Below are 18806 nucleotides of genomic sequence, written 5' to 3' on the forward strand. Positions count from 1 at the left end.
CTGAACTTATAGCCAACACTAATAAAGATCATTTCAGCTTAAAGCGATTATCCACAAACACCTACGTTTCGCTATAAAGGTTTGGTGACTCCCCGTGCCTATGGACGCAAGACCGCTTCCTAGTTTTCTGAATACATCTTTGAGTAAATATACTTTTTTTTACACCAGTTCTGCTCTTACGGGATGTTCAAATTTTCTCTAGAAAAGTGTAACCGATACAATTTTTTTTTTGGTTGTAAATGTTCACCGGTCAACGATCAGGAGTAGTGAAAGGATTATGTTATTCGCAATTCAATTTGAGAAACACTTAACTTACGTTTGGTTCTTTTCTACTGCATGCAGATATATTAGGGTCTCAACTCAAACTTGCAAATATATGTTCCAAACAATCTCGAATGACTATGATCGTTCAGACAGGCTTGTCCGCACTGAGGGCATAAAAATTCTGCTCTTTTGATTTACACTACCAAAACCATTGTATTTATGTAATCTTTCTATCTTACTTGATAGAAGGATGTTTGAATATCCAAAATGTCATTTCAAACTGTCAAAAAATCGCATCGCAGTGCCGCACTGAGCGTGCAAAGAGAAAATCACTGGGGTGAATTCACCCGGGTGAAATTCTCTTTGCGCGCACAGTGTGGCACTGCGGTGCAATTTTTCGACAGTTCCAAATGACATTTTGGATATTTCAACATCCTTCTATCAGATAAGGTAGGAAGATTGCATTGATACGATGGTTTTGGTGGTGTAAATCAAAAGAGCAGAATTTTCATGCGCTGAGTGCGGACAAGCCTGCGTTCAGATTCTTAGGATAGCTAATGCACCGTAGTTCTTTTAACCGCTTATCTTTAAAGGAATTTATTTATTATTAAATTCGTGCGAAATGTTACGTCTGTCTGCCTGTGGTCTAATACTATTTACTAACGAGTCTGGAATAACAAAGAGGAGAAACGTCAAAATTGGAACAGCCGATTTGCTGTCATCCCCATAGTTCCAATCGAGCAGGAGACCTGTCAAAACGACCAGGATTCGCCACTTTGGTATACTCGAGACACTTTACTATTTACCTTTCAAGCATTTTGAAATTTTAAAACGTTCACAATTAAGAAAGAATGGTCGAAAAAAAATATTTATATTTGTTGTACTGGTATATGAGAATTTGCCATTTCAAGCAATTTTAGAGTAGCTAGTACTAACATATATAACGAAATAAAAATACGGGTCTAATTATTTCCGAAGAACTACAAGCCCACCAAATTTCACGACAATCGGAGATGCACTATATCGTTTTTCTATGGAATGGCTGTATAGAGGAAATTTGTACACCCCTAGAATATGTTTTGTTCAAGGAGTCGTCCATAAATGACGTAGCATTTTAGGGGGAAATATGGATGCTCAATATATTTTTCTGTGAGGTTCACTAAATGTATTCGGCAATCCAATACTGTTTTTATTTGAATCACGTAGATTTATGATGTTTACGGAATTATTTGGAACGCTCACAATCAAGAAAACATGGTCGAAAAAAATCGTACTGTTGCATTGATATCGAAGAAATTTAAACAGCCCTCAAATATTGTTTGTTCATTTGTCTCAAATTTGAATATCGGAACAACCTATTGGTAAAAAAACAAAAATAAGTTAAGCCATCGCAGAGATACAGCTGATTAAAAATATAGTTTCAACTTATTTCCGATTGCCGTGTCTGAAACGTTAGGGATGTTCAAGATATTGTATAATATACTAATCTCATTTGAACCACGTAGATCAATTACTTCTACGAAAATTTATATAACGTTTACAACTAGGTTGACTTTATCGAAGAAAAAAAATATACCGGTTGCACTGATCTAAAGGAAATTTGAACACCCTTACAATATTTTTTTCAATTGTTTGAAATTTGAAGATTCGGACAAGAGATTGATAAAAGAAGTTTGAAAATCGAATGAACGATCGCTGAGATATAGCCAAATGAAAATACAATTGCAACTAATAACTGTAATTGCACAAATTTTCCAAATGGAGCCGACCTACTGATAACCAGAGTTGCGCAATATCAGTCTTGTCAGGCGACTACTGATATTGCACCATCGTCACTATCACTCCAGACCATTCAATATCAAAACGACAATGCCAGGCAACGACTTGATATTGATCCGCACTCTAGACCACAATCATTGCAACTGATGTGATATTTTAGTGGTTTTCGCCAAAACTTGAACTTTTTTATGACATGCAAAACTTGTTATGTTGTACCACATATTAAAATAAGATCTTGGTAAATCCAAGGGGAATGACATATCCTTTTCTAACAGGAAAATCCGCATTTATCCTTTCCTAACCGTCGCTAATCGCAGGTAGCTGAGGAGCAGTAAGACGCGGTTAACGACGATTAGCAACAGATAAATGCGGATTTTCCGGTTAGCAAGGGAAGTGTCATTCCCCCTGGGTAAATCTTCATTAGGATTTTTAATCGAATTTTGAAGATTGCCTATCATTGATATCCTTACACCATCACAGTCAGTCCAGTTCTGATGGAATAAGGAAATTGACGGTGACTCAATAGAGCGCACGCTGACTTGGATCGCAGTCGGCCTATCAAAATCAGCGATTTGCTTACCGTTAACAGTGACAGAGTGCAACTCTGCTGATAACTAATAACTGTGCTAGGAGCGCTACACACTCAAAACAGATTTGCGGGCTCGGCAAAAACGCGCACAGCCGTCTGCTCAGTAAAACTATCAGCTGATATCCCAGCAAAAAGTGACATTTGTTAGCTGACTCTCAGCAAAACGATTGCCGAAGCTCAGCAATGAACTGTCAAAATTGCTGAGATCTCAGCAAAATTGTTGTTTGCTGATTACTCGGCTGTGCAAATCTCGGCAAAAGAATGGAAAAATGCTGATATCCCGGCAATCTGAATTAAGTGTGTAGGGAGTTTCAAAATATTTGCAGATTTATGATGTTTACTGCATATTGAATAAAATTTGTAGAGGTTGTACTCTTCTCGAGGAAATTTGAACACCCCTAAAATAATTTCTATTAAATTATCAGAAACTATGAGATTCAGACAAGAGATTGGTAATAGTAGTTTACGCAACAAGGTGCAGAATGACGATTTTTACAGAACGAGTCGTACATTTATCCAACGAGGCTTGCCGAGTTGGATAATTACGACGAGTGCTGTAAAAATCGAGCTCTACACCGAGTTGCGTACAACATTTTTTGCAAGTTCATAAATTATCGCTTGAGGATAATTTTTAACAAAACTTTTTCATCAAACTGCACACTGATGATCATAGCCATATTTAAGAAAATCTGATCAAAACAGGTTATACTGTGCAGCTGTCACAATTTTTCAAAACTGCGTCCAGAAAGCATCAAGAAGTTAATCAAAACTGAAAACAGTGCTGTAATGGTTCATTACGCAACGCAAATCAGTGCTGTAATGAACCATTACAGCACTGTTAGTTTAGTGTGGGAAAGTAGGCCTTTTCCTGTCAGATTTGCGTGAGGTAAAACAGCCTATTACGATGAGAAATTGCAAAAAATAATTTTGAAAATCGGTTGAGTCGTCGCTGAGACATTGCCAATTGAAAATTTAATTGCTACTATTCACTGAGTCGGGAGCGCTAGAGATGTTCATTTTTTTCTTTGGAGTTACGATATGCATTCATTTATCTTACCCAAGTAACCATGCTGTTCAAGCTATACGTATTGCATATATGAAGCGCATATATTGACAAACCTTGCTCTACATTAACCATTAAAGTTGAAATGAAGTGGCAAGTGGCGCCACTATTGCTGACTTACGATTATACTGGTATAATCGTAGCTCAACAATAGTGGTGCCACTTCCCACTTTAATTCAACTTTATTGGTTTATATAGAGTAATGCATATCAATATATGTACGTTATTTATGCAATACGTACAGCTTCAACAGCGTGGTTACTTGGGTATACTATTCATTTGAGTCACTAAGATTTATGATGTTTACTGAACTATTTTAAACGTTTACAACCAAATGAGCACGTCGAAAAAATTGTATCGGTTGCACTTTTCTAGAGGAAATTTGAACATCCCTAGAATTATTTCTGTTCAATTATCTGAAACTTAAGGATTCGGACAAGAGATTGGTAAAAAAAATTAAAATCGGTTGGGCCATCGCTGAGATACATACCCAAGTAACCACGGTGCTGAAGCCTTATTGCATGCAGATATACGGTGTACTTAGAGCAATCATTACTTTACATGCAAACTTAAAGTTGATTTAAAGTGGAAATGGGCAATTATGCGACTGCTTCAAGATTATACCAGTATAATCCTAATTTGATTCTATAATTGCCCACTTCCACTTTAAATCAACCTTAAGTTTGCATGTAAAGTAATGATTGCACTAAATACACCGTATATCTGCATGTAATAAGGCTTCAGCACTGTGGTTACTTGGGTAGTCATTTGATGATTTAGATACAACTAATTTTCGATCACGGGGCCGCGAGTGTTAAAATGTGTTACATGTTTTGACATTCTATTTGTTATTATTTTGTTATTCCAATGGAAAAATCAGTTATTCTATAGTTTTTATACCATTTAGTAATTTTTTTTCTTGTTTCAAACAAACTAATAGCAAATATTGCCATTCAAACATTCTATTTTAATGGTAAAATTTGCCCTTCATTTGCCATTTTGCTCTACCCGGATGAGGAACAATGTTTCGCTCACTAACGGTTCCAAAATGGTTTTCAGTCACCAGGTTGGATCAAATGTTACCCCAAATCGGCCCAGAAGAATAAAAAACCCGCCCTGAGAACAATGAGACCGAATATGCACCAATTCCTTCTGCACACGAGTCGAATAACCGATTTAGGACCCAAAACAATGCGGTCTATTTGTGCCATGGGTTGGAGAGATTGGGGGTCGAATGTCTCACCGGTACAATGTATACTAAAGACACTGTATGCTATATGCATATATGTAGTGTCTTTAATGTATACGATTGTATTTTCCTACATTCTAACTAAAACTAACTAAAAAAATAAAAACTGTATTCAAATGAAAATTATTTAAAAAAAAAAAAACAAACCCATGTACACAAATTTAACACAGGATTGTAACCGCAGTTTACTATACATTCTCAATTCCACGAACTGGGTCGGGTGGGCTTCGTGGCCGTAATTCCTCCAAAGTTGACCCTGCTAAATTAGTGCTTTCTGTAATGCTACCACCCCCAAAACAAATTACTCTAGCAATATTGACATTCCAACGTTTAACAAATCCGACTAGACAAAAAAACGATACAAATTGAGTCCCTGAAGAAGCTTCCATACGAAGCGAAACGTCGGATGAAAATTTAATCATCGTTTTCAATCAATTTGATGACTGAAGTCAGAAGGACAACAGTGCCCAGGCTGCACTACCAGCTAAACTCACAACTCTTAGGTGGCGGTCTTTGTCATCGCTTGACCCGTGGAAGCATAAGGTAGGAACTTGTTAGGACCGTAGATATGTTGAACGCTCTCCTTATCGACTTACCGTTTTGCAGCCCATTTTATTGGTATATGAATCAAATCTCCGATCTTTTTGACGAAAAATAAGAAAAGATCACGACGATGAAATTGTTTCTGAAACTTCAATACCCTATCGAGTTTACTAACCTTTTCTTCACATTTGTGCTTTCAGGTGCCTAAACCGTGCTGCGCTCCCACAAAGCTGATTCCGATATCGGTGCTATATCACATAGATGAATCTAATGTCAATTTAAAAAAGTATAAAAACATGGTGGTTAAAAGCTGTGGATGTCATTGAATGAGCTTTAATAGACTATGTCTTCGATTTCCAAATTTGGCTCTCGTGAATTCCCAGTCTGATGTCACCTTATTCTTCACGCAACAACTAAAACGCGCTTGTCAACAAAGTTTGGTAAGCTGTGGGCTATGGAAAGGGTAGGTCAACAAAAATGAAGCATGTAGTGCACGATTCTTTATTTTTATTTTTTGATTTACTTAACATATGGATTGTTATTATGTGTCAGACTAGGCAGCAGTTCCCTTTCTTATCATCCTGTATTTACCACCCCACTTTCGCAGTTAGTATAAGTGCGGGATCGTGAATAAAACTGCGACTTTGCATCGAATCCACGGGGAATGACATTTCCATTGCAAACCGGAAAAATCCGCATTTATCCGTTGCTAACCGTCATTAACCGCGTCTAGCTGCTGCTCAGTTACCTGCGGTTGGGGACGGTTAGGAACGGGAAAATGCGGATTTTCCGGTTAGAAAAGGATATGTCATTCCCCTTGTTATGTGACCAGACCATCTTGTCGATTTTGAGCTGAACTTATCAAAAAATTCTTCAGAACTTTTTTAAAATAATTTTTTTGATGATTAGGAAAATAACAATAAATCGGAGAAAATTGGGTCGATTGGGTCGAGTTTCAAACTCCACATATTTTGTATGGAATGAAAAATTGGTGAAAAATTTTAAACCTCATTTAAAAGTGGAGTTTTTGTCACTTATACCCCCTCCAATATTTCATTAAAAAAAATACAATAATTATTTATTGATAAATTAATAGCTTCGCGCATGAAAAAGAGTTTCGCAAAAAAGCAGTGCCCACTTTATAATTAACTGAAATACGTGAATATTGACTGCGCAGTGAAAGATATAAAACACCACGAGGATCAATTGACCACCTTTCGAATTTTCGAATCAATTGTAAATCGATGGAGAGTGAGTAGGGTGTGATGTTTGTTTACTCGTCCTTTAACAGTAAAAAAAAACTACATATGAAGTAGAGGGAGTGAGCAATAGGTTTACATTCGTGAAATGGAAATTTAGAAAACAAATAACTCAAAGATAATACCCTAGCTTTGCCGTAGTCTCAAATAAAATTTAGCGTGATTATACTAAGTATATATGTACACTGAAAGACGGCTTGCGGTGATGACAAACACACAAATGTTTTCAAATTTACTATAGACGAGTGCACCGATGAACTGAATTCATCGCGGTCCGAGAATTTTGACACTAGAGCGGGGTCGCTTCCAATCAGAAGTGAAAGATTTCCAATCAGAATTGAACAATTCTGATTGGGAACGACCCCGCTGTAGTGTCAAAATTCTCGGAACGCAATGAATTCAGTTCATCGGTGCACTCGTCTATGGCAAAACATAATCATAAACCCACAAATGCTTCTTGTGTGCATTTTGTTTCCTCTCATATCAACCTGTTCGATACCCTAAAGGTAGCGTGCGAGCCTGGTCATCTCAAGGTTCTTGGTTCGAATCCGGTTGTCAACAGAATTTTCTTTTAAATTGTAAATCAGGTTCATGGTAAAATTGAAAACCTTAATCTATTGAATTGAAACGAAACTCAGTCTGCACAAATTTAGTGGCGTTGTGTATTTAAGGTTGAAGGATTCGTCATTGACAAAATCGTCATCATTGAACATTCAAAAGCAGTTTTCTCGTTCAAAGATTTAATTTTCGCAATGAAAATGTATTCATTGTATTGCGGGAGCAGAGTGGAGTACAGTGAATACATTTTCAATGCAATCATTCAAGTTTTGAGTGAGAAAACTGCTTTCGAATTTCTGATGACGACGATTTTGTCAATGACGAATCCTTCAACCTTAAATTGACCCTCAGAATAGTAATTTCAACCGTAAGCCGTCTTTCAGTGTATAATTATTTGACATAGCCAGGTTGCCATGATTCACTTTGTATTGAGCAAATGTTTATCTTGTTTGTCCAAATATTTGTTACGTTTAAGGGCTTTGCATTGTATTGAGCAACATAATATTAAAGCATCATCATATGTTAACAAAAATGTCAAAATGTAGGAAGAATTGTACACGAATATATCAAAACATTGCATTCAATTTGATGATTTTAAAATTGTCTAAATGGATTCTACTCTTGCCTTAAATTGTATTATACATTTAGAAACTATGAATATCTTCTTTCACTTTAATATAGGGCTCCTAGAGAAAATGTAACTAACTAACAATGATATGATGTAGTGTAGACGAAAACAAAATCATTAAAACATTCATTAATAATTTTAACAATAAGTGTCATATAATTTAGGTATATGGGTGTAATTCATTCCATGAAATCACGTTGACGTTTCAATTCCATGAATTCAAATATTGAAACGTCTATAATTTAATAAATCAGTAACAAATTTTGAAAACGACGTATAATCAATGCTACACCATTGATTATACGTCGTTTTCAAAATTTGTTACTGAAATGTTCACATAACAGAAGTACGAATGCGCATTTTGACAATACATGCATACTATTGTGTCCAAACATTAAATTTGGTTTAAATACAACAGAACGAAAAAGAAATTTTGAAATCTCTTATCAGGCGGCACCCAAAGAGTAAATTTACCAGTACGAAGCTTTACTTGCAATTGGAAGTGTACTGGATATTTATGTGCAACTATTTTTAAAATCAAATCTGACATGCTTAAGGTTGAAGGATTCGTCATTGATATTATCGTCATCATTGAAAAACAAAGCAGTTTTCTCGACCAAAACTGAAACTTTCACAGTGAACTGTATTGTGGGTGGAGAATGGAGTACAGTGAAGAAATTTTCAGTTACTGTTCATGTTCAATTACTGTTATATCAATGACGAATCCTGCAACCTTAATCCACTGGTAAACAATGAGCCATATGAATAAAGCTGAGTAAATACTCTTTACTCAGATCTCTGTGAAGTTTCACAGAGATTTGCTCCACGGCTTCACATAGATTTAGTAAAGAGTATTTACTCAACTTTATTCATACGGCCTAATTAGGGGGGTTCCAATTTTCCCGGGATTCAGCTTCCCGGGAAACGGGAAAAAATATAAATTATTTCCCAGGAAATAAGAAAACTTTATTTTTAAGCGAAAAATGCATTTATTTTAAAGATAATTGTTATTGAATTCCATTTCCTATTGTAGACTGTGCACAATTCAGCAAATTTGAGGATGAGAAGGTTCATATTTGACCGACAATACGTTTTAGGTAGTACGATTTCAACAAGCATTAAATATTGAAATTTTGATTTGAAATGCATGAACGTGCTTTGTTAAAATTAGTTAATTGTTTATTGATTATTTTGGGTACTTCAACAGGCATACAACAACCCTTATAATGATGCTCAGTTTAATCTTAAGATTTAAAATTCACAATCACATTGGCATACTTAATGAATAGATACAATAACATAAGTCAAGAGTACATAACACGTGATACAAAAAAAAATAACTACGACATACGAGAACTGCTAAAGAAAAAAAAACGAAAAAAAAACTTCAGCGAGGGATTCCGAAGGCAAAGTAAAATGCATCAAGGGTAAAACCCCATTGAAGCCCAATAATGGCTACATACGTGCTGCACCACATCGAGCAACTTCGTAACGTAGAAGTGGCTCAAGACTACGCGCAGCAGTTAGCAGTGGCCCTACCAACGGAAGAGCAGCTTGGCGCAGCTACACTTGAAGATGGCTGGAGGGACATCCGATCCGCCATAGGTAGTACCTCGGCTACAGCACTAGGCTTCGCGACTCCGAATCACAGAAACGACTGGTACGACGGCGAATGTGAACAGTTGAAAAACGAGAAGAATGCAGCATGGGCGAGAATGCTGCAACACCGTACGAGAGCGAATGAGGCACGTTACAAACAGGCGCGGAACAGGCAGAACTCAGTCTTCCGGATGAAGAAGCGCCAGCAGGAAGAACGAGATCGCGAAGCGATGGAAGAGCTGTACCGCGCTAAGGACACACGAAAGTTCTACGAGAAGCTGAACCGCTCGCGCAGAGGCTTTGTGCCACAAGCCGATATGTGCCGAGATAATCACGGGAATATTCTCACGAGCGAGCGTGAGGTGGTCGAAAGGTGGCGGCAGCATTACGATGAGCACCTCAATGGCGACGTTGCAAGTACTGAAGGTGGCGTGGTAACCGATCTAGGAGTATGTGCACAGGACGAAAGACTTCCGGCCCCTGACCTTCAAGAGATTGAGGAGGAGGTTGGCCGGTTGAAAAACAACAAAGCCGCTGGAGCAGATCAACTACCAAGCGAGCTTCTAAAATACGGTGGAGAAGCACTGGTGAGAGCACTACACTGGGTCATTACCAAGATTTGGGAGGAGGAAGTATTACCGGAGGAATGGATGGAAGGTATCGTGTGTCCCATCTACAAAAAGGGCGACAAGTTGGATTGCGGGAACTACCGCGCGATCACACTACTGAGCGCTGCCTACAAGATACTCTCTCAAATTTTATGCCGCCGACTATCACCGATTGCAAGAGAGTTCGTGGGGCAATATCAGGCTGGATTTATGGGTGAACGCGCTACAACGGACCAGATGTTCGCCATCCGCCAGGTGTTGCAAAAATGCCGCGAATACAACGTGCCCACACACCACTTGTTCATCGATTTCAAATCGGCGTATGATACAATCGATCGAGAACAGCTATGGCAGATTATGCACGAATACGGATTCCCGGATAAACTGATACGATTGATCAAGGCGACGATGGATCGAGTGATGTGCGTAGTTCGAGTATCAGGGACACTCTCGAGTCCCTTCGAATCTCGCAGAGGGTTACGGCAAGGTGATGGTCTTTCGTGCTTGCTGTTCAACATTGCTTTGGAGGGTGTAATAAGAAGAGCGGGGATAAACACGAGTGGGACGATTTTCACGAGGTCCGTTCAGCTGCTTGGTTTCGCCGATGATATTGATATTATTGCTCGTAAATTTGAGACGATGGCGGAAACGTACATCCGACTAAAGAGTGAAGCCAGGCGAATCGGATTAGTCATTAATGTGTCGAACACAAAGTACATGATGGCAAAGGGCTCCAGGGAGGAATCACCGCGCCCGCCACCCCGAATTCATATCGACGGTGATGAAATCGAGGCGGTTGAAGAATTCGTGTACTTGGGCTCACTGGTGACCGACGACAACGACACCAGCAGAGAAATTCAGAGGCGCATTGTGGCAGGAAATCGTGCCTACTTTGGACTCCGCAGAACTCTACGATCGAATAAAGTTCGCCGTAACACGAAGTTAACCATCTACAAAACGTTGATTAGACCGGTCGTCCTCTATGGGCACGAAACATGGACCCTACGTGCAGAGGACCAACGCGCCCTTGGAGTTTTCGAACGGAAAGTGTTGCGTACCATCTACGGCGGAGTGCAGATGGAAGACGGGACTTGGACAAGGCGAATGAACCACGAGCTGCATCAGCTGCTGGGAGAACCAACCATCGTCCATACCGCGAAAATCGGGAGGCTACGGTGGGCGGGTCACGTCATCAGGATGTCGGATAGCAACCCGACTAAAATGGTTCTCGAGAGTCATCCGACCGGTACAAGAAGACGTGGAGCGCAGCGAGCTAGGTGGGTCGACCAAGTGGAGGACGATCTGCGGACCCTACGCAGAGTGCGGAACTGGAGGCAAACAACCATGGACCGAGTGGAATGGAGGCGGCTACTATGTACAGCAGAGGCCACCCCGGCCTTAGCCTGACCGGTAAGGTAAGTAACGTGCTGCACCACGAACTAGTAGCAATGTATAAATTGATTTGTTCCTGAATAATCGGGCAGTCACTACGATCTTGGGGAAAGTCAGCTTTAACCCTTTATGGACGGATGGGTCGTATATGCCCAGCCGAGAAAATCGACCATCACAAACGTGTTCTAGACTAGCGAGGTTGCATCTAGAGAAGTGAAAATGCCGTCTCCAAATGGTTAAACAGAACTCTGACTGTATTGCGTATTACATGCTGAATCAGTTGGCATTATAGGATGAACACCATACTTAAAGCAGTGTTAAAAAGAAGAAGAAACGTTGTCGATTGAAATGGTTGAAATCAGCTTCAATGCCCTACCTAGAGAATATTATCTGCGGAAGCTTTCCGCAAGCTTGAATTATAGGGAAGTGGAACCATCTCGGTAGGGCTTCTATTTTGGGAACCTTTCTGCTACAGTCAGTCAATTTTGAACCAGTGAATTAACTACATCGGCTGTTTTCCTACTCTCCGCATCGACCAATGTGACGCTAGCTTCTATGCGCGAAATATCGCTAAAAGTAAATCGCAAAAATATTGTATGGCGAATAGCATCTAAAGGCAAATTTATCGAAGTGGAATACATTAGTCGAAAAAATATTTGGTAGTGGTTGTGCACAATGGAGACTACTATTATGCCTACCAAATATTTTTTCAGTAAAAGCGTTCTATTTCAAGTAATTCAAGTTTAGATGCTTTTTACCATACAAAATAAGATGGATTTACTCCTGCTGATCAACTGTGGGTGTGGGCCAAGCGGGTAGTCCATTGACACAATTTTTGAAACGCGGTTACAATACTATACGTATCTAGCCGTGTATAAAATTTAAAGTCAATGGACTACCCGCTTTGCGCGCAGCCACAGTTGATCAGCAGGAGTAAATCAATTTAATTTTGTATGGCGAAATGCATCTAAACTTGAATTACTTGAAATACAAAGCTTTTCCAGAAAAAAACATTTGGTAGGCTTAATAGTGGTCACCATTGTGTACAACCACTACCATATATTTTTTCGACTAATGTATTCCACTTCGATAAATTTGCCTTTAGATGCTATTCGCCATACAATATTGTTGCGATTTACTTTTAGCGATATTTCGCGTATAGAAGCTAGCGCCACATTGGTCGATGCGGAGAGTAGGAAAACAGCCGATGTAGTTAATTCATTGGTTCAAAATTGACTGACTGTAGCAGAAAGGTTCCCAAAATAGAAGCCCTACCGAGATTGAAGAATTTGCATTTAGATGGAGTTCGCCATACAATATTTTTGCGATTTACTTTTAGCGATTTTTCGCGCATAGAAGCTAGCGCCACATTGGTCGATGCGGAGAGTAGGAAAACAGCCGATGTAGTTAATTCATTGCTTTGGAATTGACTGAGTTATAGCGAAAAAGTGCCAAAAATACCAGCCACTATCCATCCCGGGATTGGAAACCCTAGAAACAATACCGAATCCATCACAGCGGGCTGTATTAGGGGGATTCACTCAACAGCGTAAACTGATTAAACTGATTAAACGTTGCGATCACCAAGGCAATCTTTGATTATTTCGTTCGCAAAATCATGAAACATTTCAAATAAGCAGAAAATCATGGCTTACGCAGCAATTTAATCTGTTTAGTGAGTACCCCTATTATATCAAAGAATAAAAATAGAAAGAATGCCCTCTCTTGTGTTTTTCTATGTAAACGTCAAACGACAAGACAAGTGACGCTTTCTAAGCGTTTTCATGATTTGTCATAAAAGAAGGTGGTGTGCGTATGTTTTGGTATCCGCATACAATCAGTAACGCACACTACCGCATGAAGGTTGAACTTTCATCCGGAGATAGCGTTGCGGTAGTGTCCCCCCGAGCATCAGCGGAGTGGGCTTTCTTGATATTCTTATTCTTTGATTATATCTTCATTTTAACGAAAAAAGATTGAATTTATCTTAATGGAATCCAAAGTTATAGACGTATGAATACAGGGGATAGACAAAATGATCGGGACAGGCAAAATTTTCACTTTTCCAAAAATGTTCAACTAGCTGTAACTTTTCGAAAAGTGCATCAAATATTCTCAAATTTTCACTTTAAGTTCATCAACTAATTGTGCATCAGTGGACAAAATTTGGAAAAGATCGAGCTATTCTACACGAAATTAAAATGATTCTAGAAATAGGTTTAATTATCCGATAGCCAACTTTGAGCTGTTATATCTCCGGATTCAATGAACCGAATGCAATGAAATTTTGACCATTTAAGACATATATAATGAGCTCTGAAAAACGTTTGACCCAACTTTAAATTATTAACAAGAGAAAAAGTTATAGCGATTTTATTTATTTATTGATTTTTTAGTAAAATGGTCTATTTTTAATATTCATCTCAATACTTTTTATATTAATTGAAGGCTATATTGTTACTTTCCTTCAAAACATATTTATATAAAATACAATTAGAGGGAATTTAATTAAACTATAATTAGCATCTTGAATTTTGAAATGATGTTGAAGTTTTAGGAAATTTGTTGTTTTTCTAGGAAAATAAACCAATAGTAATAACTTTCTTCCGTATAAAGAATTTGAAGTTGTGACAAAAGTTTTTCAAAGTTCATTATATAAGTCTTAAACAGTCAAAATTTCATTGCATTCAGTTCATTGAATCCGGAGATATAACAGCTCAAAGTTAGCTATCGGATAATTATATCTTTTTTTAAGAATATTTATAACTTCGTGCAGAACAGCCCGATCTTTCCCAAATGTTGTCCACTGATACACAACTAGTTGATCAACTTACAGTGAAAATTTGAAAATATTTGATGCACGTTTCGAAAAGTTACAGCGAGTTGAACATTTTTTGAAAAGTAAAAATTTTGCCTGTCCCGATCATTTTGTCTATCCCCTGTATGTATCAACATTCACTAAAAATAGGGTAAAATCACCTTTATTTGACCAAAACTGCATGAAATAATCACGGGCTGTTAACGCATACTCTACCAACAAGCTGCCCTTGAATCTTCTTCATTTTAACGCAAAAAGATTGAATTTATCTTAACGGAATCCAGAGTTATAAACGTTTAAATATCTGCTTTCTACTAAAAATAAGATAAAATTACCGTTTTACCAATACTTCAATAAATAATCGCGAGCTACAAACGATTACTCTACCAACCAACTGCCCATGAAAATACCTTCATGTTAACGAATAAAGGTTGGAGTTATCTCAACGGAATCCAGAGTTATAGACGTATGAATATGTAAATTGCACTGAAAATAGGGTAAAATCACCTTTATTTGACGAAAACCTCAAGAAATAATCACGGGCTGTGAACGCATACTCTACCAGCTAACCAGCTAACTGCTCATGAATCTATCTTTATTTAAACTAATAAAGAATGAAGTTATCTTAACGGAATCCAGAGTTATAGACATATGAATAACTGCTTTCCACTAAAAATAGGGTAAAATTACCTTTATTTGACCAAAACTGCAATAAATAATTGCGGGCGGCAATCAGCACCCCTACCATCAGACTACCCAGAAAATATCTTCATTTAGACGAAAAAGATTGAATGTATTTCAACGGAATACAAAGTTATAAACGTATGAATATCTACACTACATTAGACTGCGTCAACAAAATCGATTTTTCGGAACAAAGCTTTTTCGTTTCACTTTAACGTCCAAAGCAACTGTGCAAAATTTGGAAGCGACTGATTGCTTCCCCGTATTCCGCATTGCGATTGAAATTTGTATGGAATTAGTATGGGAAAAAGTGCTTTTTGCATTTTTCTCATAAATTGAATTTTTTCGTCTAAAACGATCTATCTAATGACGTTAAAGTATAGCCTAGGATATGCCCGAAAAACTTTGCCGAAGACCGCAAAGTGATCCGACACATGTGAAAAAAGTTATAACGTACAGATTGCCCGGTGGGGCTTAACATTTAACATGTAAAGGAATAACATCAATAATAAAATCTATTTTTTTTTTGCCTAGGTTACCAGGTGAATAACTTTTTTCACAAGCGTCGGATCATTTTGCGGTTTTCGGCAAAGATTTTCGGCATATCCTAGGCTATACTTTAACGTCATTAGATAGATCGTTTAGACGAAAATTTTCAATTTATGAGAAAAATCTAAAAGACACTTTTTCCCATACTAACTTTCATACTTTCGGGCACGTTCGGTGTAGTACTATATTTGTAGTAATGAGCTGAATTTTAGTATGGTGAGAAGGTCAATTCTCCGTTTCTGCAATGAAATGGTGCAAAAAGCAAAACTTTGGATAACTATGTTGTTTATGTTGCAAGAAATGGAGAAAACAACAACACTGTTGCCTATAATACCCACGCTTTTTGCACTATTTCATTGCAGAAAAGGAGAATTGACCTTCTCACCATACTAAAATTCAGCTCATTACTACAAATCTAGTACTTCACCGATCTGTCCTATTGCAATGCGGAACACAGGGACGCAATCAATCGCTCTCAAATTTTGCACAGTTGTTTTTGACGCTAATATAGATTGAAAGCTTTGTTCCGGGTTGATATGATCAAATTTAAAGTTTCTCCATACAACGTTGACCCACTCTAATCTACATTGCACTAAGAATAGGGTAAAATCACCTTTATTTGACCAAAACTTCAAGAAATAATCACGGGCTACGAACGAATACCCTACCAACAAACTGCCCATGAAAATACCTTCATTTTAACGAAAAAAAATGAAATTATCTCAACGGAATCCGGAATACGTATGAATATCTGCTTTCCACTAAAAATAGGGTAAAATCACCTTTATTTGACCAAAAGTTCAAGATATAATCGCGGGCGGTGAACAAAACCCCTATCATAAAACTGCACATGTAAATACCTTCTTTTTAACGAAAAAAGATTGAATTTATCTCAGCGCAAACCAAAGTTATAGACGTATGAATATCAACAGTGCGCTAAAAATAGGGTATAGCGGTCACCTTCATTTGACCAAAACTGTAAGAAATAGTTGTGGGCTGTAATCGAAACTCCTACCATCAGACTGCTCACGAAAATATCTTCATTTTAACAAAAAAAAGATTAAATTTATCTCAATGGAATCCAGAGTTATTGACGTATGAGTATCTGCTATCCACAAAAAAATAGGGTAAAATTACCTTTATTTGACCAAAACTACAAGAAATCATTGCGGGCTGTAATCGGAACCCCTATCATCAGACTGTCCATGAAAATATCTTCACTTTAACGAAAAAAGATTGAATTTATCTCAACGGAATCCAAATTATACACGTATGAATATCCACATTGCACTGAGAATAGGGTTATTTGACCAAAACTTCACGAAATAATCGCGGGCTGCAAACAATTACCCTACCAATCAACTGCCCATGCAAATATCTTCATTTTAACGAATAAAGATTGAAGTTATCTCAACGAAATCTGGAGTTATAGACGTATGATTATCTGCTTTACACTAAAAATAGGGTAAAATCACCTTTACTTGACCAAAACTTCAAGATATAATAGCGAGCTTTGAACAAGACCCCTACCATAAAACTATCCATGTAAATACCTTCATTTTAACGTAAAAAGATTGAATTAATCTCAACGGAATCCAAAGTTATAGACGCATTAATATCTACAATGTACCTACTAAAAATAGGGTACAATCACCTTTATTTGACCAAAACTGCAAGAAATAATCACGGGCAGTGAACGAATACCCTACCATCAAATTGCCTATGAAAATAGCTTCATTTTAACCGAAAAAAATTGACGATATTCCAGCGGCATTCAATTTTAAGACATATTCTTAGAAAAAAAAAAATCCACTGTGCAGTATAACCGACGCGGGTTAGAGTAGAGAGGTCCACGCAAACGGACCGCCCTCATACAGAAAGCGCTAGGGTGCAGATAAGACGATAAGACCAGGTGGGGCTGCAGATATGACGAAAATCTTGGCCCAAACTAAAAGGCCGAGATCCGTCGACGAGGAGCGGCCGGTGAGGGGTAAACACCCGCGAAAGTGCGAGAAACTCTAAACCGGTCGCGAAACGAGCTAGGGGTAAAGATCCGAAACCCCTTGAAGAGATCGTTAAAAGTAGCGGTGGCCAACCGGTCCAAGGGAAGGAGAACCCAAGACGCGCAACATTCAAGACGACATGGTCAAAATTACAATGCCGAAATAGTAGCATCAAGAATATTTTCAGTCAACTGTACCGCACGCATGGAAATATTTACAATATTTCAGTAAAATTAACAGAATTATGCATTCGGTTGAAAATCGTTGGTGCAGTTCTTAATTTTACCATGGATTCGGTAGGAACTACATACAACAATTTTTTTTTGGGTATAGCGCAGGTGAGATGATGCTGGTGCTTAAGAAAGATGCGATCAATAAGGGCTCTTCTTACTCGGCACTAGCACCGGAGGTACTGGGCGAGAAGGTACAGATGAGGGCTCTGACGCCGTAGGCGACCCTCCAGTGTAAGAACCTGGATGAGATCGCCAACGTGGAAGAGCTCCCTACCGTGGTTAAGCAACAGTGCATGGTAGATGCGCCGAGCGCATCGACATCGATGCACATCCGGAGGGGCCCAGCTGGCACGCAGATCGCTACGATCAAGCTTCCAATTGAGGAGGCAGAAAAAAGTGGTTGCGAAGGGCATGATCGAAGTCAGCTGGTCAGAGAGTCTACTCAGCATCTACGAGCTGCCGGAAGTGTGCTTTAGGTGCTTCGAGCGAGGATACACGCCGTAGGCATGCAAAGGCCCCAACAGGACCAAACTCTGCAGAAGGTGCGGAGTAGAAGACCATTTCGCCAGGAAGTGCAAAACGGCACCAAAGTGTCTGATTTACACGGCGAACAAAGGCCACGTGACGGGTGGGAGTGGAGGACAGAACCACCGAAAATGACGCAGGTCACACAGTTGAACTTAAATCACGGTGAAGCCGCGAAGCAGTTGATGTGGTAATCTGCCTCGGAGTCGAGTACGGACATCGCATTACTTTCCGACTCTTATCGCATCCTTCCCCGATAACGGGAACTGGGTAGCGGATAAGACTAAGAAAGCGGCGATCTACACGACCGGTCGGTAACAGGTCCATAGTCTCCACGACGTGCGTGGACTTCGCAATAGCGAAGATCGACGGGTTCTACTACTGCAGTTGCTATGTCAACCCCCCCCCCCTCCCCTTTTTCTCATCCATGCCCCAGACCAGACCAGTTCTCGCCCATGCTAGA

The 18806-nt window shown here is 38.8% G+C and overlaps 2 protein-coding genes across 2 annotated transcripts in view; one reads left to right on the forward strand and one right to left on the reverse strand.

Moving 5' to 3' along the window:
• The window catches only part of LOC109405489 (E3 ubiquitin-protein ligase UBR1), a 123728-nt gene extending 115404 nt beyond the window's left edge, over positions 1 to 8324 (forward strand). Inside the window, exon 16 of the mRNA XM_029856448.2 lies at positions 5688 to 8324. Coding sequence (XP_029712308.1) covers positions 5688 to 5813 — 126 coding nt within the window. The 3' untranslated portion in view covers positions 5814 to 8324. The remainder of the gene's footprint in view (positions 1 to 5687) is intronic.
• LOC134285363 (uncharacterized) overlaps positions 1 to 18806 on the reverse strand; it is a 224659-nt gene that overhangs the window by 121140 nt on the left and 84713 nt on the right. The window lies entirely within an intron of this gene.

Source organism: Aedes albopictus, chromosome 1 (assembly GCF_035046485.1).
Source record: "Aedes albopictus strain Foshan chromosome 1, AalbF5, whole genome shotgun sequence".
Taxonomy (NCBI): Eukaryota; Metazoa; Arthropoda; class Insecta; order Diptera; family Culicidae; genus Aedes; species Aedes albopictus.